Below are 25,208 nucleotides of genomic sequence, written 5' to 3'. Positions count from 1 at the left end.
TAAGAGAAATGAGCCATGAAAAGACATAGCAGAGAACCTTCAGTGCATATTGCTAAGTGAGAAGAAGTCAGTCTGAAAAGGCTACATCCTTTATGATGCCAGCTAGATCATCTTTGAGGGGTGAGGGTGGGGGAGAGGGTGATAAAAACTATAGAGACGGTAAAAAGGTCAGGGGGTGACATAAGTTCAAGGGGAAACATCAGGGGGGAACAGCTGACACACAGAGTATTCTCAGAGCATGGACACTATTCTACAGGACACTGAAATGGTACACATAACCTTTTTTGTATTATGTACTTTTGTGTTAACTATTTGTCAAAATGTGTAGCCTTTACAACTCAAGGAGTGAACCCTAATGTAAACTAACAAGATATAGTTCTATTGGTGCATCGGTTCTAACGGATGCTACTAATGCAAGATGATGATGATGATGATGCTAGGGGAAATCGTAGGCAGAGAGAGAGGGAATACATTGGAGCTCTGTCCTTTCATGCATTTTTTTCTGTAAATCTAGCTATCTAAAATCTTCAGCTTAACAAATTTCTCCACATGTTAAGGAAGAAAATTTCTGTACACGTTAGGCCATTCTTTCTTCTGAGCAGAAACCAATGAATTGCATAGTTCTCATTTCAGCCCAAATTATTAGAGAAGTACTCATCTATTTTAATTATCCAAAAACAATTTGGATGGAGTACTGGGAAGAGTCTGCTTCCACTCCCAAGGGATCTCCCCTGTCTTGAATACCACATCTGATAATTAGTCATTCCAAAGAGGAAGCTTCAAAGACTCTAGGAAGCCAAGCAGCTGCTGTATGATGAAGATTATCATGATAATGGATGGAATTAATTGCTGTACTCAGGAGTACAGGTGATTTTGTGCCGTGGTCAACGTTTAGGCACACGCCATGGGAAGGAGAGGACTCATGAAGCACGTCTGGACACGAAGACACCCCACCTGACCTGAAAGGGACCGTGTACCTAGAGTTCAGACTTAACAGTGTGAAGTTCATTGCCTTTTAAAATGATTCGGGGAAAGGAAGGGAATATTTGCAGAGCAGTATCTTCAGAGAATGGCTGGACTTCTGGCGGCATGTTGCTTCTCTTTCTCCCAAGAGACCTGCCATTCCACTAATTGCCAACAGAGCTGGGAATGCCTGTGCCAAGTAGCACCTACTGAGGTTGTCTTTTCATTTGGTAATAAAAAAAAAAAACCCTCAATATTGGGAGTGTGAATGTTCTAAACAAACACTTCTTTTTTCCTCCCAATTTAAAGCCAATTAATCTAACCTTTTCCAACTTCTTGACAGTGTTTTTATTTTTCCCTTCAAGTTCTAATTTTTGCCCCCACTTCATTATCTGGCATCACATACAGAAAATTATCGTCTTTCCTTTTTACCATTTGACCTTCAAATCTCACTTTCTTCTCCCTCCCTACTCTGTCTTTTCACATGTAGGATTCCTCAGTATTTCCAGCCCTTGTGCACATCGTGCTCCCATATATTATTTCGTTTACCATGTAGCCAGCCATGGCTTCATTGACTCGAGCATGGGAAAATCTTAGTCTGAGCTCCTCCACAACCCCTAAGAAGTCTGGATTCAAATAAGAGAGGGCTGTGAGAGGATCCCTGGAACAATTTGTTTGGTACTGTGCACACCCATTCTAGAGGAGCCCCAATAGGTGGTTATCCAACATCTGCTGGAATGCCGTCATTGCTGGGCAACCTTCTTCTAGGACAGTCCGTTCCATTATTGGGACAGGAGAGAGGGGTTTAGCTAACCAAGCACCTAAACCAGAGACTCTGGAGAGAACTCGCAGTTGTGTCTACATCCCTAGTATTTCTATGAAGGAGTCAACATCAACACTATCATTCTCTGTAGGAATTTCTGTTTTCCTACAGATCAGTAGAGAAAAAAAGAGTTCTGAGTAGTCTCTCCCATGCTAGTAACCAAACCACATAATTCTCAGAACTTAATTAAGTTCTTTACTCGCTTAATAAAAAAGAGTAAATACTCTTTACTCGCTTCTCGTGATTAAAATATCCTTAGCAACTAACCACACGTTTTAGCCCTGCTTTATATAGGAGGAAACTGAGGCTGAGGAAAATTCTGTCATGTGCCCCAGTTTGCCCATCAAGTGAATAGAAAATTGAGAATTAAGCCCAGCAGTATCTTAGCCACCCCTCTGTTGTGCTTACTCCACACATTCTTAGGAGAGGATGCCTAATGGTCATGGGGAGGGTGGAAAGGAATGAGTAATAGAGGCAGGCCCATCAGAGGGAAGGCTACCTTTGCTCAGGCAACCCAACCGAAGACCGTGTTAACTCAAGTTAGAAAAACGTGGTAGAATTTAAGGAGCATTCATAAGTGTCAATGCCCACTGATCCATGGCTACCAGTTATACATGGACAGTAAAGAAATATGAATGGCTGAGCCAAATTGCAGTGTTTTTCTACAGTGACAAGATAAATATCAAAGAGAATCTTTTGGTAGAAAGATAATGAATTTCATCTGCTAAGTACTGAATTTAGAGTAGAAATGTCCATATGGAAAGACCTAGCAGAAATAAAAAACCATGAGCTAGATCTTCGAAGAGCGATCAAGATGAATCATGTAAGCTAGGTAAGAAGCTGCACTGGAAAGCAGAAAAGAATGAGAACTTACAGACCAAGGTTGAAGACACCACTGAAGGCCTCCGAGAGAAGCATATTGATATTTGCTATCATCCACCAAGTCTACAGCAAAAAAGGAGTCCTGCAACAGACGAGGGACTAATTCACTGAAATACTAGGGGGTACCCCCCCCCAAAAAAAACCGGAATTGCACTGGACAGAGCCAGACAACTCGCTCTGCGTTAGTGCACCCAATGGTGTCCATTGGGAAGGTCTTTCTAGTCAACGTGAATTTTTTTATAAAAGCAGTTTCACTCAAACCTTGTTTTTTGTTATGGCCGATTTAAGAAAGCAGCATGCAGCTGTGAAATATTGTTTCCTGTTTGGGAAAAATGCAGCAGGAACTGTTGTGATGTTGAGCACAGCTTACAGGGGCAGTGCTATGGGAAAAACCCAAGTGTACGAGTGGTTTCTGGTTTCAAAAAAAAGGTGAAATGTTGATTGGTGACAAACCTCGTTCTGGATGTCCATCAGCTTCCCAAATGTATGAAAATGTTGACTTGTAGTGCATTTGTAGTTTGCTCCACCAGGTTAGACTGTTAATCAAGCTTTCCACTTAGAGGTTCTGAAAAGATTGTGAAACAGCATATGACCAAAAAGGCCTGATTTGTGCCAGACAAGGGACTGCTTTTGTCCCCATGACAAAGCACTTTCTCACGCTCCATCACAAAGTGCCAGTTTTTGGCAAAAAACAGCATGCTTCTCTTGCCTGTGCACCTTACTCACCTGACCTTGTTCCATGTGACATCTTTTTGTTTCTGCGAATGAAGAGGGACATGAAAGGACAGTGATTTGATGACATAGAAGAAGTGAAGAAGAAAACAAGGGAGCTACTGTCAGCCATCCAAACAAATGCATTTGAAAAATGTTTCCAAGAATGGAATCGCAGATTTGACAAATGTATTCAGTGTAATGGAGAGTATTTTGAAGGTGATAAGGTTATTGTATAAAAGAAATTTAAATACATAGCTTTGAGGGGGGGAAATCTCGTGTGTTTTTTGGGTACCACCTCGTATAGATTATCCTCTTATTAGACCATCTTTAAAACTTCTTCAAAAGGGTTTGCCTCACTCCAGATGAGATAATTCCCCATGTTATGGAGAGAGGGAGAAGGCAAATTAATCTTGGCCATATACCAGGGTGCTAAGGTCACCCACAACGAACAGACACCCCAACAAGAGTAATTGATGAACCTTACTGGGAAATAGTATTAAAAGTAGGTGTGGGAGGGAGGACATGTCTGTAGCTGAGAAAACAATTATACTTCTTATGACAGTGAGACTGGAAGGGCACCCTGCCATTGAGAAGACACTAATGTACTCTAAAAATGCTCATAAAAACCTCAGAAGGAGAATATACCTGACATTCTCTTCCTAACTGGGCATTTTTTACCTAGTTTCCAACCAACCCCAGGTGACTTGGGCAGCATCCTCTAGATAACTTTGACATTGAACTCTGTCCTTTGGAGATGCAAAATACCCTTCATAGATCGCACTAGAAGAACCCAAATTGGAAATCCCACTGGGAAAACTGGCCTCTGCCTTGAACTCACGTGTAGCAGAACTAAGGAACTGAAGTATTCCCTGGAAATCTAGGATGGGGAAGAAGCAGATGATTGCAATCCCAAGGTTAGGCATTGGTGATCATTAGACTTTGGGAGGGTTTGAATCTGCTTTGAATGAGGCTAATGAATGATGAGCACAAACCAACATATACTTGCTCTTGTCAAGTTCTCTCTGCCTTGTTGTGATGCATTAGTCTACCAAGCATGGCCTTCCTTCCTAAATGAATATAATGGAAATTATTGTCATATTTCCAACTCTCACGGCTTATGTAATTAATGTCCAATCACCCAAGTTATGAAGATGTACAAGTTAACAATTCATGTATTAGAGACTCATAAAATGTCCTACATAGAGATGAAATGCTTTGTACAACAGTGTTTCACCATTGACTATAACGCTATCAAAACAATTATCTTAAGCCCACTGAGGAGGATGTATGATGTACTACAACAAATGACAAAGATATCTCTAAAATGAACCATCGACCTAAAGACACCATAGTTAAATGAATACATTTTGACCTCTCGCTTGATCATAAATCTAATGTAAGAACATTTGGTTTTGTGACATGGCCTTACCTGGTTCTTGCCCTTATGAGATCATATGAGATCACTTAAGATATGGATATTACAGCAACATGTAGTGAAGAAATCAGATAGTGCCTGGCTATCAGGAAAAATAGTGTCTGGCATCTTAAAGACCTGTCTGAAAACAATTAGACTTCTAATTGAGGAGTCAGCTAAGTCCTTGTGGAAGGAGCACACCAGTGTGTGGGATACAAAGACTGTAAACAATAAAATTCAAACCCAGAAGAGGGAATGGTACCAGTCCTAAATTCTAAACACCCAGTTTGCAGAATGATATGGATTATAGGCAATTCCCAAAATCTATTTGTAAGGTCCCTACATAGATTGAGTCCCCATTGAATCACCATTTCCCGTAGACTAGAAGTGTGAATAGCTCTAATATCAAGGGGAAATAGAGCACTGTAAAGAGGTTTTTAGCAACTCTACTTAAACTGGAATGTAACCTCTTGCTATTAAATCCCCCTTTGGACCTAATTTCAATTTATCCTAAATTTCTAATATCCTTTGCTTCTCCTTCAGTTGAGGTCTTTCACTGTTTCATATGATCATAATTGCTGGATTCTTTGTGTGTGTGTTCTTTGTCCTTGTCCTTTGTCATATGTTTTTCTGTATAGGGAAGTCAGGATTTACGATGACAGTAACTGGAATAATAATTACCTGGGGCATCAAAGGGGAGGGTGGGAGAAAGGAAACATCAACACTCATGGGTACAAGATGGAAGAAAATGATCCACAGTTGATTGTGGTGATGATGGCAGCAGACTTCTTAATATGATTGAATTGTATATTGTGTTCATTAGAGCTCAGTAAAACTAATTGAAAGAAGAAGAAGAAGAAGAAAGAGGTCCTGGTGGTACCTGGTTAAAAGCCCTAGGCTTAAAGGTCGGTTGATTTGAAATCCCTAGCTGCCTTCAGAAAGGATGAAATAGCACTCTGCTTTCACAAAGACTACAACCTTCCTAACAGTGTGAGGATGCTCCCTGCTGTCTTGTAGTGGGCATTTTGAATTGGGTTGATGATCACAGGTACAACAAACTAGAAAGGTAATGAGGCTGGATGGAGATGGGCAGGTGGAAAATAGAGACATTGAAGAAGAGTCACTTCTAGAGCCCTGGTGGCAGAGTGATTATGCACTGGGCTGCTAACAACAAGGTCAATAGTTTGAAACCACCAGCCGCCCCACGGGTGAAAATGGGATTTTCTACTCCAGTCAGGATTTACAGTCTCAGAAACCCACAGCGACAGTTCTACCCTATCCTATAGGGTCACTATGATACAGAATTGACTCAATGACAATAAGTGAGTTTTATCAGGTGTTGCCAAGGGATAGAGTAGGCTAGCATTTTTGTAAACAGCAGTTTGATGATGCTGGGAATCTATTACAATGGATTAGATGTGAATAGAGATTAAGTCCATGAAGTAGGATACACTTCTCTTATCCAGCTCCATGATAGTGAAATAAAAAGGGTGCTAAAGGGACCTATGGCTAGAATTTTTTAATATAGAATATTTGAGTTATAATCAATAGTCTTGGGAGAAGTAACAATGGAGAGCAAATGGCTCAAAGCATTAACCAGGGTTTTTTGTGGTGAAGATGTTGCTAAGGTTCAATCAGAAACACACACAAACACACACTCACACACACACACACACACACACAAATGGGATCAAGACTTCAGAGACTAGTTTTAGGAAGGAATATAGTAGCTTTATTCGGTACAGAAATCAAATCAAGGCCCATCAAATCAAGGGATGGATAGTGGGTGATAGATCTGAGAAGGGTATAGGAAATGAATTCAACATCATTTGCGGGGAGGGATTGGCTTCAAATAGAGGGAGGAAGGAGGCAAATAATGGAGTCGAGGAAAACTACATCTTCAACTCAGTTTCCTGAGTGGATGATGGAGCTACCAAATGAGACAGGAAATATCAAAAGTTGTTGAAAAGCGTATGGTCTGCAGGATGATTTTTGGTCCCTGTGAAGTACGGGACGCTGTCCTTGCAATTGTTCTCTAGACTTTTGGTAACAAATTACCACAGACAGGGTTGACCACAACAAGGATTTATTCTCCGCTGACAGTCCTTGGAGTTTCAGGGCTTGTAAAGGCATTGCTCTACCTTCAATGGAAGAAGCTTCCAGAATAAGGAATGAGAATCTCCTCTTTTAGATTTCTAATATTTAGCCATGTGAGGGAGCTTAGCCATGCCATCACATGGCATTCTGTCAATGGGGCCCCATATCTAAATTTCCTTCGTAAAGGACAGACAAGTGGTTTGGGTTCCGTGACTAACCTACAGGTTAGTGGTTTCACTACACCCAGTGCAACCGAGGAAGAGGGCCTGGAGGCCTAGCTGCTTCTATGATCACAGCCAAGAAGGTTCTATGGAGCGTGTCCTTCTGTAACTCAGGGGACCCTCATGGGTCTCAATCGCCTTGGACAACTATGGGTTTGTTTTTGTTAATTTGCCTTAATAAAGATACCACCCATTGGATTAGGGCCCAGCCTCATGTAATTGGGCCTATCTTAACTTGATGACACCTATAAAGGCATTATCTCCAACGAGGGCCATAGTCGTAGGCTCCAGGGCTTGGAATTGTATGCACACCCACACACACCCACACACATTTATATTTCAAAAGATAAGAGTAAGTCACATTCCTGTACTACAAAAATGATGACTCCCTTAGCCAGAAATCTGGATTTGAAGGCTGCTAAACTTTTCTTAACTGACAAGCCCTCTCTTCTGTTTATCGACCCATCAGTGTGTTGAAGTCTAGGAAAGTGTAGTTTTTCCTCAAAAGTAAGAGAGGCATTAGTTTGATAATGAGGAATTTGGAAACAAAATTTTATGTTTTCATTACCTTGCTACTATGAACCCTCCTATTGCCATGTGTTCTTAGTTTATTGACCACTCACTCTATCAGAAGTTAAGAGTGCAGTGTTGTTGTTGCTGTTGTTGTTGTTAGGTGCTGTCGCGTCAGCTCCAACCATGGCAACATCATGCACAACAGAAAGAAATTCTACTTGGTCCTGAATCATCCTCACAATATTTCTCATGCCTGAGCCCATGGTTGCAGCCACTGTGTCAGTGCATCTCCTCCAGGGCTTTCCTTTTTTCACTGCCCTGCTCCTCTACCAAACATGATCCCTTCTCCAGAGACTGGTCTCTCTGACAACATGTCCAAAGTCTGTAAGACAAAGTCTCATCATCCTGGCCTCCAAGGGGCACTCTGGCCTTACTCTTTCCGAGACAGATTGGTTTGTCCTTTTAGCAGCCCGTGGTACTTTCAATATTCTTCTCCAGCCCCACAGTTCAGATGTACTGATTCTTCTTTGGTCTTCCTTATTCAATTTCCAACTTTCACATGTATGTGAGGCAATTGAAAATACCATGGCTTGGGTTTGGCTTGTCTTAGTCTTCCACGTAGTATCCTTGCTTTACAATACTTTAAAGAAGTCATGTGCAGCATATTTACCTAATGCAGACTATGGTTAACCTTGAGAAGACTGGGAATTCTGAACGCTTCATCATGCTCATGCATTGTGCTCATGCTCTTGTATGTGAATGCAACAAGGGAATATTGCATGGTTTCAAATCCGGAAATGTGTGAGAGAGGGTTGTGTCCTCTCACCATACAAGCGTGTAATAGAGGTAAAATTTTTAAGCACTCTGTTTGTGGGAGACTGATTTACAGCAAAATCCTGAAATCCATTTATGAGTTTCCACATAAATTTAGCTTCCATTGAATTACTTATTGCCACAAACCATCAGCTTGAATAGCTTTGTCCTCAGGCAGAGTGCATTAGAAACTAGCTGATTGTCACTCCCTTAGCCAGTCTAAGGGGAGGGGGCTCTGTCTCCTTGCGGACTTGCCTGGGCATGTCCAGTATGAAGCTTGGATCATTATAGTCACATGGTCATGGTCAGAGATCCCTGCCTTGGACAGAGGGCCCTGAACCAATCTTGTAAGCTCTTTTGTGTAGCATAATATGCACATCCCAATCACAGTCCCATTCTTGTTTCTGTGGTCCTGCTAGAAACTGTGACCTTCTGCCTATGGTGCTTTGGGAACGGTTTCTTTTCCCCTCCCACGCCCAGTTTAAGTCTCTAAATCCCTGTCAACCCTTAGACACCATTCCGATCTCCTGCTAATGGTCTCCCTCATCTGGATGATGTGTCTTTTCCTGCTTAAAACTTCATAAATATTACCCTTAATTTTTACTTGAGATGTGGGGTCTCTTTTGCACCCTAAAATGAGAGATATCTCAAATCAAATTAAGGGATGAGTTTACCTAAGGAAGCCTGTTTTGACTTCAGGATGACAGCCTACTGAGAACAGAAGGGAACTTTGGGTTGGACCTTTGTCATAATGTACAGGCAACACCCCTAGTACTTGGTTGGTCTAACTGTCCTGTGGGACCCAGGTACATGTGTCTAACTGCCCTGATGACCAAGGTGTCCTCAGTAGGATCTATGCCATAATAAGTTAAGATGCGAATCTTTGCCCCTAGCCAAATCACATACCAGGTAGCCAGGGAGATAACATCAAGCCTCTGGTTTTGCTGTAAATATTATACAAATGATGAGAATGAAATAAATATCATATGCAAATTGACTTCCTAAATAAATAAAAGGCTTTGCCTCCGGGTCTCCTGATTAACTACTCTTGGTCTAGTTGTGTTTGTTTGGATTTATAGTTATTTAAAAATTATTTGTAGTCACAGCCTTTGTCTCAATGCTTGTTTTTGTTTGTTTGTTTGTTTGTTTGTTTTCCTTCTGTTTCAGATATATCAACATTCCTACACTGGATATTATGTCCTGAGCAAAATTCCTCATGGGTAAGATTCTTTTTTCTTGTTTTTCATTTCATTTGTAATTAGAAATCTCCAGAGCAATGCAAAGAGTAGTATTTTTTTTTTTTTTTTGCCTGTTAGAAAACAGGGCATTTTGAATTTGATGGTGAATGTTTGCTATTGCCTGTGACCCCGCCTTGGATAGTTGTACTCAGGACACTAGGGGTTACTTGAGTTCAATTACTTGCCCATTTGTTAGCCCTCCCAGAAACCACTCTACTCGTCTTCTTCTCTAGCTCCTGATGGCTGCACAATGTGATCTACAGAGAAAGAGCTTCTCCCTGTTCCTTATAGCCAGTTGTGGCCTCCTCTTGAGTATGATAGGTTGACCCAAGTATCCCAGGAGGATTTTTGTTGAGATTTGTAAAACAGAGAGGTGACAACCTTACTACAGTGGAAATCCCCTCAATCTCCCATGTCTTCACAAACAAACCAAGAACGAACAATGAGATTGAAGTGAAGCGCTCTGATCATAAATTCATTGATAGCATGGGAAAGAGATTAGCACTGGGACACGCAGCAGTAGCTCAGGGGATGAATTGCTGCTTTTTAACTCATGACCATGAAGGAGGGTTATCAGTGGCATGTGTGTGTATTTTCTCTCTGAGTTTAGGTGTGTTCACAAGGACAAGGTATCAGTGCCCATCTTTAGTTGCACCTTCAGCTGTGTGCTGCTTCAGAATCTCATACTGCACTCTTGAATTCATCCAGACTCAAAGATGCATGATTTGGTACCACCAAAGGACTTGGGAGATGGAAAAGTATGAGAGTACATGCTTCCCACACACTGGTTTTTAAATTTCCATTGCTGCTGAATAGGTACTCACACTCAACATTTGCATGCACAAACATAGACACACAGTGAGATGTATGTCAGTGTACCTTCATCTTTGGAAGCTAACGGTATTAAAGACACTGATCAACATTCAGAGAAGCCTTTTGTTGAGGCAAACACCACTGAAAATCTGTTTCAGAATGGGACCAAGCAGGTAGGCTTTGGCCGTTGTTTTCATTATTTTCTTCTCTCTCCTCAGCACCTCTTCCCAAATCCACCTTTCCCCTCTTCTCCCTCAGTCTCTCCTAGTCCTCCCTCATCATTTATCTCTTCTCTCATTTCTATCACAATATTTTGAAAATGTTAAGTGCTTAAGATTGATTTTTGAAATGTTCATTGGGTTGCTGGCAATGGTGTGTAGGTTCCCGAGACTGCTTAATTTTTCCAGGTAAGTTTAAGCAAACAGTAGGGGTTACTGACACATGCGGTCCCATAGGTGGACGTTAGTCATAGCATGAGTGCTAACAATGGCTCCTGTCTGTTTCCTACTAAGTTTAGGTAGAATATGGGCATATCCTTGGAAACACACAATAATTATATTTGGACTTCAGGCAAGTGAAGAGTGCTTGTAGACAGGCTTCTAGATATGATTAACAGCCTCTGTCAGACTAATAGAAAACTCAAGCCAAAAGAAAGTGAAGATTGCATACTTTAGTAAAATTAAAAATTTCATTAAAAGCATATTTCAAATAGAAGCTCAAATGCTCTTGATAAGAAGGAATAATTCTATTATTTTTCAAGCACATATACATCTTCAAAGGTCATGGCCAGCAGGAATATAATTATGCCTTGAGATTTATCTACCCCTTCTGGGAACAATAGAATTTGTTGTCGATGATGGATATTTCATTCCATGTTATATAAATCTGTAAAACTCCAAATGATAAAACATTTTATGCCTAGAAAATTGTATTAATATTTTACTGCCCTAGTCATAATTTAGGAAGCGGAGGTCCTGAGAACCTAGCCAACAGCATGGCAGATGAACTGGTAGATGTCAGAACGACAATGTCTTGTATTGAGACCTTTTTTCAGTGGTCAGACCTACAGAGTCTCCTCGTAGTCCTTGTCATAGATGAGGCCAACCTTGCATGAGTTGCTTTAATATTTTCAAGTGGCGATAGTCACAGTGCCAAAAGATGGAAACCATCCACAGATGAAGGGTAGCAAAGTGTCAGTCATAAGAGGAAATGAAGTCCCAATGAACGCTGCAACAGAGATGAAACCTGGAAACATTACGCTGGGTAAAGGTCATGAAAGGACAAGCCGCCGCGTATGATCCCATTTACATGAAAGACATAGAACAGGCAAATGTGTGGATACAAAATTGGATCCCTGGTTGCAAAGGCCTGGAGGGCAGAAAGAGGGATTGAGAGATATTGCTGAAGGAGGGGAGTTTCTGTTTGAGATGATAGAAAACTTTTGGAAATGCCTAGTGGTGAGACTAGCACCGGATGAATAAAATCCACGTCACCAAGTTCTACACTTAAAAATCCTTAAAGTGGCGAATGTTGGTTATATCTATTTTACCATGATAAAATAGGTTCAAGTCGTGATAGTATTAATAAGTAGCACCTTTCCTGATTCACTTTAACCCCTGGCCAACAGCCATCAAGAAAAAAAATCCTTACTTTAAAATGAAAGTTCTGAGAGCCTCTGAAACTTTCCACCCCCCACTCCCACCCCATCCCTGGTTAGTGGACGGACTTGAAACCGAAGTCCGGTGGACTCCAAATCCCCTACTTTTCAAGCAGCCCCTTGGTTTTAGATCAAATTCATATCAAATATTATTCTCAGACAAGTGAAAGATGCAACAGGTGCCTTGCTACAGTTGATGTCCTAGAAACCTTTGACAAATGGCAAAGTCAGGGTCCCAGGTCGTCCACCTTTTGAACTGACACCGTGTCTGTAAGATGGCCTTTCTCCGCCAACAGAGCCGCTAGCCACATCTCTTTGTCTTCAGACATTTATGGCACATTAACTAATCAATTTCAAACATCGAAGAAAGCTTATTAGTGTTCATGAGATCTGGGATTCTTGCCTTTGAGGACCCTTTCGGTCAAAATATTTTGCAGCTCACAACTTTCAAAAGGAACGAAATGACCTCTCAAGGGCGTGAGTTGTGTAAGGGCGCTGACTTCCTGTGGAAGGGAGCAGCATGGCCTAGTGTCTGCAGAAGTAAGCTCTTGGGGGCTTTTAGATGGACAAAAGCACAATTGGTTCCTAAAGATAAAAATAAATCTCTCTTAAAATACTTCTAATCATCATAATACAAGGAATATGAGAGGCTCTCTTGAAACTTTTAAAGACACAGATTGGTACACTTTCCATAAATTCTCATATCGTCTTTAATGACTCCCTACCCTAACATGTCCAGTTTGAACCAGAGGCCCTTTAACTCTCTGTCCTTCATAACTTACTTGCTTTTCCACTTCAGACTCTCCAGTCACTCATTGTGAAGGGTTGAGTTCAGATCATCAAAGCACTCTACCTTCTGGCTTCCTTTCTCTTGGTAAATGGCAGAGGAGAATTTTGAAAGGTTTGGCCCCTTCTTTCTGTGTCTGTCCCACTCCTCAGGAAAAGGTTCTTCCTAGGCCCACGCTTTGCTAGATTAGCATCCCTCCACAGCTATAAAAAGAATCCTTAGACAACCAAGGATTTTCAACTTATTCAAATATGCCCGTAGGTACTAGGTAAACAATGAACTCAAAGGTTGGTTATCTAGCATTTAGTGATACTTTCCTACCACTTGTCTATCAGTTTGTCATACTTTGGTGATCGGTGTGTTGCTGTGAGGATTCATAGAATGTCACATAGCAGTAGGGTCACCCATGGTGGACAGTTTTCAGTGGAACTTCCAGACAAAGACAGACTAGGGAGGAGAACCAGGTGATCTCATTCTGAAACAGATTGGCTAGTGAAACCTTTTTTTTTTTTTTTTACTTTATAAATAGAACCATGGCTCATACAGTTCAGGAAAATGAATCAACTATGAGTGGGGAAGAGCTGCCTCCTCAAAAAAAAGGGCCAAACGTAGTGACATAAACCAAAGAAAACAAACTTGCTGTCACGGAGTTGATTCCAACTCAGGGTGCCCCTAGAGGACACGGTGGAATTGCTCCTGTGGATTTGCAGGACTGTAACTGTTTACAGGAGTAGAATCTTTTAAGGTCTTCCCTTGTTGATCAGATCTAATGTGTCATGAAGAAACAGCTGTCAAATCAATGTAGGAATGTACAAAATATGAAGCTGGGAAAATTGGAAGATGTCAAAAATAAAATGGAACACATAATGATTGATGTCATCAGTTCGAATGGACTGGTATTAGCTATTTTCAGTAATACAAGCATCTAGTCTATTATGCTAGGAATGGCCAATTGAAGATGAATGGCATCAGATTCGTTGTGTAAAAACATTTTAAGATTTATCATGCAATACAATGCTGTCACTGATAGGGTGATATCTATAGGCCTACAAGGGAGAGCAGTTAATATGACTCTTATTCAAATTGTGCTCCAATCACAAATAACTAAGATGAGGAAATGGAAAATTTTTTTTATCAATTTCTGCAGTCTGAAATCAATCAAACATACAGTCAAGATAAATTGATAATTATTGGTTATGATGGAAACAGCAATCAAGAGATCAAATAATATTGCATTGGGTTAATCTGCACAAAATCTTTTAAAATGTTGAAAAGCAAGGATGTTACTTTGAGGACTAAGGTGCCCCTGACCCAAACCATGGTATTTTCAATTACCTCATATGCTGTAAGATGTGAAAGTTGGACATCGAATAAGGAAGACTGAGAAAGAATCAATGCATTTGAATTAGAGTACTGTTGAAGGATACTGAAAGTACTATAGACTGCACACAGAAGAGACAAATGTGCCTTGGAAGTACAGAGGCAAGGATGGCAAGACTCCATCTCACACACTTTGGACAGGGTATCTGCAGAGACCTGGCCCTGGAGAAAGGGATCATGCTTGGTAAAGTAGGGTCAGGGAAAAAGAGGAAGACCTTGGCCAAGATGGGTTGACACATTAGCAACAACAATGGGCCATAAGAACAATTGTTACAATTATCCAGTGTGTTCATCCGGGTTGAGCAGGGAAACAAACTTATAGATACTTGAGATAGTTAAGGTTTATTGTGCCAACCTGACTGAAAAACACATGGGGGATTAATTGAAAGGCAGAGAGATGAATGACTCGGTGAGCCTCACCTGTCTAGTTCTTCGGTGTCTTGCTCTCTGATGGTCGGACCAGGGTATAGCTGCCTTAGCCAGTTCCCTGCTTCAGCTGGCAAGGCTCACTTATTGCAAGACATCCCCATGAGGAGAAGCCACGTGGACCTACCCAGATGCAGCCTGGGTGCTGGGTCAGCCATGTGGAGACCCCTGCTGGTGCTGAGATGCTTACACGCTCACTGGTTTGGCTTTCCTCCTGCAGTCGGTGTCTTGTGTGTGTTTTGTGAGATGGAGGGAGGACTTTGTAGATCAGTGTTGGACATATGAGCTAATGTTGGACTTATGGGCTTGGACAGCACTGGGTTGGGAGGCTTTCTTAATGTACACTTACCCTTTATATAAAACTCCCTCTTATATACATATGATTTTCTGTGGATTTATTTTTCCAATGCACCCAGACTAACACAGATACTCATGTGTATAAGAAAGTTTTATATAAAGAGTAATTGTACATTAAGAAAGTATCTCAGCTCAATCCAAATCAAGTCCAAAAGTCAGATATTTGCCCGTATGTCTAATACCAATCTATAAAGTCCTCTTGAGACTCATGATACACATGCAAGGATGCTGAATATAGGAAGATCACAGGCCAATGGGTTGGAGGTCTTGTGGATCCAGTGGCATTGTAAGCATTTCAGTGCTGTCAGGGGTCTTCATGTGGCTTCTCCAGCTCTGAAGCTCTGGCTGCCATCAGCCTGTCTCCATGTGTCTTGTCAACGAGGATGTCTCTCAGGGACTGAGTGTGTGTCCCACCTCAAGCTAGGTATTTATCTCCTTAGGGTCTCCAAATGAGGTCATCAAGCTACCACCTGATTGACAGACTAAATTCCAGCCCTTCACTCTTAATCCTCTCAAATTGACAACAGATTATGTAACTACCACATGCAGGACCAGGTGGTATTTTATTCTGTTGTACATATTGTTATGAGTCAGCACCCACTCAGACGCCCCTAACAACCAGTTGTTAGTGGTTGTGTCTGCTTGAAAATTGTAAAAATATATGAGTGAAGCCCAGCCTATCAATCATGTCACAGACTGTTGACATATCCTTGGGTGTGTGGCCTATATATAAGAAGGTCTTTTGGAGAACTGGTTGTGTTTCTTCTCTTCTTGCTAGGACTGTTTCCATCCATCGCAGCCAGGTCCCACACACCCCACCTCACATCTTGCCAAACTGTTCTAACGGGCCCTGCTGTAGCTCCACTGGAAACATCGCCAGGATCTGCTATGTTTCACAAAGCCTCTTACTTCTAACTCCAGTAGCCGCATGAGTTATGAAGGACCTTCAGCCCAAGAGGAAAATGAGTCAGACTGGGCCCATTCTGTCTCTGCAGCTATGCAGGCTGCTTCCTTATTATAAATTCCCTCCTCCATATAAATTTCTCTACTTTGCAGCTCTGGAGAACCCAGGTTAATACACTGGTGCTCAGAATGCAAGAGTGACAAATAAAAAGTATCCATACCTGGAGAGTATGACCTGGGAGATAGAATCTGGGCTGAGGATTGCATGATCAAAGTTTGCAAGACCAAGACAAACGTGTCACTTTGAAGACTTAGATGGGTCTGAACCAAGCCACGGTCTTTTTGCCTCATATGCATGTGAACACCAGACAGTGAGGATTACTGAAGAGTATTGACATACCAAATTCTTAGAGAAAAATGAACCATCCGGTCTTGCAAGAAGCACAACCAGAATGTCCCTTAGAAGCAAGGGTGGTGAGACTTCATCTCCTTAACTTTGAAGATATTATTAGGAGGAACCTAATTATTAGCCTGGAAAATAGCATTGTGCTTAGTACAGTAGAGGAACAACAAGACCCTCGATGACATAGACTGACAAAGTGACTGCAACAATAGGCTTCAACATAGCAACAACCAAGAGAGTGCCCCGGACCAGGCGATGTTTTACTCTGTTGTGTGCATGCATAGGGTCGCCAGGAGTTATACTGACTTGGAGGTACCTAACAACAGAGATTCTAGCCCATGTTTTCAAAAATGTATTCTAAAAGGATATGTATCTTGCATATAACTTCATTTGTTCCAACAGAATTAAGTTATTTTTAATGCAGAGTTTCATGAAAAACCGTATTTAAGTTTTTCAACAAATTGAAGCAATCTTCCACCATACAGATGTGGCCTGCTAAGTGTCAAAGTTGCCTTGTGCTTCACACAAGATGTTCTGTAAACTTGGTCAGCCTTTTGACAGTTTCATAACAAGACTTCATTCTTGAATTATTTTTCTCTTTGGTTTGGGTCTTTTTTAAAAAATGTAGTCCTATTATTTAGTTTCATATCTAATAAAATCATTCTGAAAAATCCTATGAGTTAGAGAAAATCAACTTCTTCTATAACAAATCAATTTTAAGAAGAAACAGCTAGAATAGCCCTTTAATTAGGTAATATTCATCTTTGGGTCCAGCAAAGTGAGAGTCATAATGGGATGGAGATGGAGAAGTAGTCTGAGGTATGTGTTTTTATATGTCAGCCATCCTCTGTGGAAATTGTGGCCCTAACTCGACCCACTTACAAGGAGTCTTTCAACCACCAAACGAAACCATACCATAATTATATTCGCTTAGCATTTTGGTTGATTTTTTTGAAATTATGTTCTGTATCTAAAAAATAGTAAAATAGAGACATAGATTCCTTCTGTCAGAGTTACTTATTAACATCATAGAATAGCAGAGGAGAATTCTATTTATTTAGAAAATCAATACCTAGTCTGATAATTATGCCCAGTGTCCAGTACCTTGCTGAAGAGCATAATGCAATAATTAGGAGCTTAATCTCGGCAGCCAGACCTGAATTTGAATCTCCATTTGGCCACTTGCAGCATGGCACTGTGGAAAGTTGTTTTACTTCTACAAGTCCTGGTTTCCAGATTTTTTCAAATTATATTAATAATAGTACCTATTTCTTATATGTTGTTGGAATTAAGTGGAATAATGTACACAAAACACTCAAAAGATATTTTTTTCTCCTACTGAGTGCTAAGAACATTTTCACTTCTGTTAGTGTAGCATATTCTTTATATATATTTGAAGTTTTAAAATTAAATGTTATCAAACTTCATTTCTAACCTACCAAACTGCTTTCTGTTACAAGGAGACTAATAGACCTGTACAATAATAACATTCCCTTTAGCAATCTTTTCTAAGCTGAGATTTGTTCTATGATAGTCAAATAATTATAATACCTATGCAATTTCAATTTCCATATCCAAAGATGTGTCTGAGGTTTTCATGTAGTATTTCAAATATCTACAAATCTTGGTACTCAGAAATCCTTTATCCTCGTTTTAATGTAAATTACTGCATTTTTTTTGCTTATTCTTGTTTTGTCTCCAGTGAAAACAGAAAGGAGTATAATTAAACAATTATTTGTTGAGTATGCTATATTAAGCCCCAGAAGCAAGGCTGCTATACCTAAGGAATTCAAAATCTTGTTGAAAAAGAAAGATACATGCTAAACACATATTTATCTAACCATATATAATTACATACCTCAAATACATACTTTAAACGCTGCCACAAAGAAGGAAGAGTAATTGCGGGTCTCACTGGCTGTGAAAGGTGTCGTGAAGAAAGTCTGACAAAAGTGACTTCAGGCTAGGAAGGGCAGCTCCCGGGATTCCCGCAGGACCAGTGGGAAGATCGTCATAAATGTCAGTAGACAGACCTGGAATTATGTTATTTTCTCTTTTCCTTTTCTTTTTTTTTTAAATCTTTTGTTTCTTTTTGCTTGGTCTCTCTTATTGTTGGTGTGCCTACTTACACGAGATAGGCATGGGAAGCAAGCTCGAGGAGAAAGCATCAGGACCTGCGGTCCCGGAGGGACTTGGGGGAGAAGGAGATGGAGGAAAGGAGCAGTGAGCAAACAGTGCCATAGACAGGGGAACAACTAGGTATTAAAATCAACATGGAGGACACAGAGACCTGGAGGCATTGGAGCAACAGCAATCTAGCTGAGAGGTGTGTGATGGTGGGGCAGGAGGAAGGTAAAAGGAAACAGAGGGATGATCTAGGAAGCAAAGCTATGGATAGAGGTATAAGCATAGGTGTGTCCATATGTAAATACATTAATTCATAAAAAATAGAGGTATTGGCCTTATACGGCAATACACTGACTTAGTGGATGGATTTCAGGCCTCTGCTCATACCTTCCCTCAATGTAAGAACACTTTGTTCTAACAAACTGTCATTCTGTGATGCTCACCCTCCCAGCACTATCGCTGAAGACAAAATGGGTGCATAAACAAATGTGAAGAATGCAGATGGTGCCCGGATATTAAAAGATATAGTATCTAGGGTCTTAAAGACTTGAAGTTAAACAAGTGGCCATCTATCAGAGACACAAGCCCACATGGAAGAAGCACACCAGCCGGTGCGATCATGAGGGGACATCAGACCCGGCAAACAGGCATCAGAAGCCCCGTTACAAACAAACAAAACAAAACAAGAAAATCATATTGTTGAGAATGAGGGGGGTCAGAGCAGAGACCCAAAACACATCTGTAGACAATAGGACATCCCCCCACAGGGAGGTCACAGGGAAGGGATGAGTCAATCGGGGTGCAGTAAAGCACCAATGAAACACACACTGTTCCTCTGGTTCCTTGAGGCTTCCTCACCCCCCACCCCCATTACCATGACCCCAGTGCTGCCTCTCACTTCGGACTAGATCAAAGCATGTTCCCAGGTATAGATAAGAGATAGGACGTCACAACACACGGAATCCAGGAACAGGAGTGGGGATAGAGGTGACAGAGGGTTGGGGAAGGTAGTGAGAGGAGGGGAGGAAGGGGGAACTGATGGCAATGATCAACACATGACCACACACACCCCTCCAGGGGTATGAAAAGCAGAAAACATGGAGGAAGGGAGACAGTGGTCGGTGTAAGATATGAAAATAATAATAATTTATCATTTATCAAGGGGTCATGAAGGTGGGGGGGCAGGGAGAGAAAAAAGAGGAGATGATACCAAGGGCTCAATAGAAAGTAAATGTCTAGAGAAGAATGACGGCAACATATGTACAAATAATCTTGATACAGTTGATGTATGGATTGTTAGAGTTGTAAGAGCCCCCAATAAAATGATCTTATAATAAAAAAGAAATATATATATATATTCATTAAACAGGCTTACCTTTGCAGTAGACCAACATCTTCCTTTCCTTGAATTAGTCAGGAACCAGGGAGGAATAGGGTTTCCCCATGTAGCTCTGTAGCTAAGCTAAAATTGAAGGTTTTAGTGTGATCCTGGGGTGTGGAAGACCTAGCCACTACCCTAAACATTACTACAATGTAATTGCACTTTACACTGAAAACAAACAAAACACATTAAGCAGACACATTGTGTGATGAGAACGGTAATTTTAAATAATTTCATGTTTCAACATCATGTTTTTGGGCAGTTTAGACTGGAGGAAAAAGGATACTAGAGGCATGGATTTGGTTAGGAGCCTCATGAGGGGTATTGTAGGGATGGAGTATTGGAAGAACTCAATGTAGTACCTGCACTAGTTGTGATTATGGGCACCCTGTGTTCTCTTGAAAAAGGAAGGCGCATGCCAAGCATTTAGATTCTGCCTCCAGGTAGTTACATCGCAAGCACCCCAAAGTCCAACCTGGGCTGAGCCTGGTGTGTGAGAAGAGTTCGATGGGAACAGCATGAGTGCCTCTGGGGTGTAGGATGTCTTCTTTATGGTCGTTTCTCTGATTGCCCCATGACTAGGGATCTTGCTGCTAGACCTTTCTCACAGCTTTGCAGAGCCAGCTCCTTGCATGGCTGCCAGAGGTGCATAGAGAGGAATGTTGGCATGCCTTGGTGAAGAACCCCCATGAAGCCAAAATGTCAAAACAAGAACCCAACTCAGACTCACTCTCAAACTCAAGCTCACTGCCGTCCTGTTACTTCTGACTCTTCGATGGTCTTAAATGGCCTTTGAAATAGCAACTGGCTTCAAGTGGGGAGAACCCTATTGTATGAGGAGCACTGGTGACACACAGATTAGGTACCCACCTATGACCCCAGAAGTTGGTCATTCCAACCCTCTAAGAACCCTGCTCTGCAAGAGGAAGAGGTCTGGAAACCTGCTTCTGAAAAGATTCCAGGAAACGCTAGAGGGCATTTCTACTCCGCGCCGTGGAATTTCTATGAGCAGAAACCAACCAATCACTCGCAACCTCAGCCATTGCCATCTAGTTGATTTTGACTCCCAGTGACTCTGTAGAACAGCGTAGACCTGCTCCATCGGATTTTCAAAGCTGTATGAAGGCAGACTGCCCCCTTTCTCCTGCTGATTGGCTGGGAGGTTTGAAATGGTGACATTTTGGTGAGTCTTGGGCTGAATCACCAACGCCTCACTCCACAACATTAGCAACCCACCCCATGCTGTTGATTCAATTCCAGCTCATAACTACCTTGTATAGGGGTTCTGAAACGTATAGCGTGATGGGAGCAGACAACCGAATCTGTCTCCTGCAGAGCAAGCTGCTGTTGGGTTTGAACTACTGCGGCAGCAACAGTTAAGCTGCACAGAATTTCATTCAGCACTGTGGACAGTTCCCAGGCCGCCCCTGAGGCTTACTCTTGGCCGCTTCTTTCTCCCTGATCTCCCCACTGCCTCTTGCCTTCCTTTCCTTTCTGGGAGAGTGCCATAGTGAGTAGGACTTGACTATCAAGCGTTTCCAAAGGCAAATGGACTTCAGAGCTGAATAGCTTCAACAATAAGTTACCAGTCAGTTCCTTTATCTGTGTAGTCGTGGATAGGATATATTGCTTCTCTGGGCACAATTTCTGTATATACAAATGAATATGAAATGCATAAGGCAGCAGAGAGATCTTATGAGATGAAGTTTTACGATTCGGTCACATTTAACTATTTGCTCTGGTGCCTAGAAAGTACCATAGGCTTTCTGCACAGTGGACCTCAGAGCTGAGCACCATGACCTGCCATAGATATGGCCCAATCACATGAATCCTCCTTTCCCACTTTTCCTACCTTTGGAAGATAAAATGAATGCCATCTTCAATGTCCACCCTAATCAGTGGGTGGTATCTTCCTGGATCTCTGAGTTTAAACAGACTCTAACACGTTGGCCAGGTGAGGTGGGGCAGAGTGCCATAAGTGGCGATTTGCCTGTGATGAAGAAAGAAGGAAAAATTGGTAGCATGGAATGCCTTATGTTGGCCAACCCTGCCCTCTGTGACCTTGCCACTTCAAACAGCCGGTCCAGTCACTGCTTCTAAGTGCAGAAGGTGCCAAGGAGTGGTCACACCTTTACTGCTCCATTCTTCATACCACCCAATCCCCAACTACCATCAAAGTCTTGTTCATTGTCCTCCTTATATCCAAAGCCCTCTGATCCATCAAGCCCCAGCTAACTTCCCCCACCCCTGTTCTACCAGGCATCCTTCTCTGACCACCAGCATTCCCAGAGTAAGGACTGCAACTCATTTCATAGTACATGAACTTGGGAATTGCCTTTTTGTAGATATATCATTTTCCTAAGCGGCAGGTTTTGAAATAAATTGAATGTGCACTTAGTATGTGATCCATTCCTTTTCATCGTCCTAAGGTAGTGTGAGCGCAGCACTTCTAGGAGGGGCATGGCCTCTGTCTGTGATATCAACGGCTGGAGCGCAGAATGACGTGATGACTTTGCGCAGGAAACATTGCAGAAGGAACTGCCCCGATGGATCTTGGTTTCATTGCTTCGTTTTGTTTCCTGTGTGAAGGTTTCCTACAACAGAATTCAGATGAGGGGTTAATGTGAACCATTCTTTGCTCTCTAGTGGTTTGCTGTCCTCAAATCCTGAGCTTTTTTTAAAAATAGGGTTTTCAAACAAGCAGACTCTTTTGAAAGTGAGGCAAAAATCAGCATAAAGATTCCTCTCAGTGCTCATCATAAACTCTACATTAGCATCCTGTGAATTGTTTGGGGCCCAAAAGGAATCTATAGAGAGCAGATGAATAAAAGATCTGAATTAAAGAATTGAGCAATATCAACTAGTAAGGACATGAGTTCCTGGACCCCACCCTAACTAGCTTAAACTGGAACCTTGGAGGATGGCGTCTCAGGGTAGTTAAGCAGTTGCTGTTGTAATTCTGCCCCAGCTCAGAGAGACCCCTGTGTAGCAGAACAAAATGTCACGTGGACCTGTGCCATCCCCATGATTGGCTGGGAAGAAGACCACTATGTTCCGTAGGGTGTATCTACTTAACTTAAACATAACATATAACTGATATGTTTAAGTTGATTGCCAGGAGCCTCTTCCTATTCCATTTCCCCCCTGGAAACTTCACTGAATCCTTTGCAGCCCCAGAGAAGCATGTGTATCTCCGTTGATAGATGTGTAGTGACTGCACTTGATTTATCCGGGGAATTTAAAATGGAGCAGGGCCTAACTGGTCCTGCTCTCATTCATGGGCTGTCATGACGAAGCGCCATGGTGCTCTGCATTGTAATTGGGCCAAGAGCTAACACCTCCAGCTCTGGAAATAAGTCACTGATGTTGCCCCTGAAACATTCATTTCCTTTATCCTCACCAACAGATTCAGGGAAATAGTCATAGATCCAAGATTAACAAAGTTCTTGGAGATTTATTTCATGATATTCAGTAAAGGCCAAATAGCATCAAAGTCTGAACCACAGAGTTGAGATACAGCTCACTCTGTGGTGTATTAATTCACAGCCATAAGAGAGTAGCTGTTTGTTTTTACCGGATGTTTCTGGGTCTGTCCAGACTAGCATTTCACTTGGGCTCCACCTAGTGGCACCCGGTAGTAAAGTCAACCATTTCCATTTCAAAGGGCTCTGCCATCTGTGCAGCAGGCAGGGAGGGCTGGCATGAGAGGACCACTGGTAGGAATCTCTCCTTCCCAGGGAGAGACCTGGGTTAGCTTCCCGCCAGTGCCCCTTGTGCACGACCACCACCTGTCAGTCCGTGGAGACTTGTGTGGTGCTATGAAGCTGAGCAATTCTCAGCGGGGAGCTTCCAGACTAAGAAAAGCTGAGAAGAAAGACCTAGTTATCTAAGTCTGAAAATAAGCCAGGGAAAACTCCAGGAATCGTAGCTGGGTCTGCACCTAGCCACGGGGAAGGCATAGAACTGAGCAATGTTTTGATCCATGGACGTGAGGTTGCCGTGCGTCAAGGCTGACTGGACAGCACTTAACAAGACGAATGCCACGGGCAAGCACCTTGCAAGCTACAAGTCACGCCGTGTTTGAAACCCGGCAGTGTTTTGTTTTGTTTTTAATCTCGACTGTGGACCGCTGTCTTCTAAGCCATGCAGAATTCGAGGCCTGTGTGTTTAACCCTGTCAATTAGACCTGAAGCGTTGGCGTTATTTTGTGTCTCCCAGGGTAAGCTCTCTTGTTGCGCATGGTTTTTACTAAAGGGAAACCCTTCGGTGCCTGGCTAACACCACTAAGCTGGCTATAGACCGGTCAATGTTGCAAGTGTGTTCTGCCACTTTCCTGCTACAGAAACCACTGAAAATCCCAAAACTGAGAACCTGGCAGGTGCCAGGCACACCCAGCACTAGACACTAGGGTCTGTGATGAAAAGGACCGACGTATCCCTTGCTGTTTTATTGATCTTCTTTTGCTTTTGCACAACTTCCTTCTCACCTTTGTGGTCTAGGCTTCCATAGCAGAGGGCTAGACCCAGAAGCCCTGCCTGATTTGCCTCGGTGGCACTGGTTTCCATGGACGCTGTAGGAGAGACAGTGCTAAGCTCGGGGAGTAACCATCTGCCTACATGATGGAGTAGAAAGGAGGATGGAAAGAAGTGTACATCCTGATCCCACACGTGGAGTTGCACGTTTGCTGTGGAATAATTTATATTTTATGAAACCACGCTTTTCAAATGTACTACTCCATAAGTTGGGACTGATACATCGATGTGACCACATAAGCACCCCAAATACAAGATCTCGAACATCTCCACCAACCACAATATATCCTCACGCCACCACCCTTCAGGTTGTCCCTGGCAACCACTGACATGCTGCCCATCTCTAAGTTTTGCCCTTTCAAGAACATCATACACAGGGAGCCATGCAATCAGCAGTCTTTTATGATTTGGATCTTCATTAGGATGGTTTCTTTTGACATTCATTCCTATTGGTGCATGCACCTGTCATTATGTTGTAGGTATACCTTAATTCACTTTTTGTTCATCACCAGAGTGACATGTGAATTGTTTCCAGTTTGTAGCTTGTGAATAAGACTGCTGTGAAGTCATACTGATTATATGTGAACATATATTTTTAATTCTCTCGTGTCATCATCGATTAGTAGAAGTGCTCAGTCATTTAATAAGTGACTGCTTCGCTTTGCAAAAAACTGCCAAAGTGTTACCCAAAGAGGTTGTACCATTTAGATCCCCACCCGCTCTTTGTTAATTAATTTTTATTGTGAGTTGGGTGAAGGTTTACA

At 42.0% G+C, this 25,208-nt stretch overlaps 1 protein-coding gene across 1 annotated transcript in view; it reads left to right on the top strand.

Moving 5' to 3' along the window:
* Positions 1–25,208, top strand: part of DPP6 (dipeptidyl peptidase like 6) — a 398,654-nt gene that overhangs the window by 84,034 nt on the left and 289,412 nt on the right. The window contains exon 4 of the mRNA XM_030885622.2: positions 9,608–9,660. Within this exon, the coding sequence (XP_030741482.1) occupies positions 9,608–9,660 (53 nt within the window). The remainder of the gene's footprint in view (positions 1–9,607; positions 9,661–25,208) is intronic.

This window comes from Echinops telfairi, unplaced genomic scaffold (assembly GCF_000313985.2).
Source record: "Echinops telfairi isolate 266 unplaced genomic scaffold, ASM31398v2 ScPeMD7_31;HRSCAF=116, whole genome shotgun sequence".
Lineage (NCBI taxonomy): Eukaryota > Metazoa > Chordata > Mammalia > Afrosoricida > Tenrecidae > Echinops > Echinops telfairi.
This window is presented reverse-complemented; position numbering and strand designations above follow the sequence as displayed.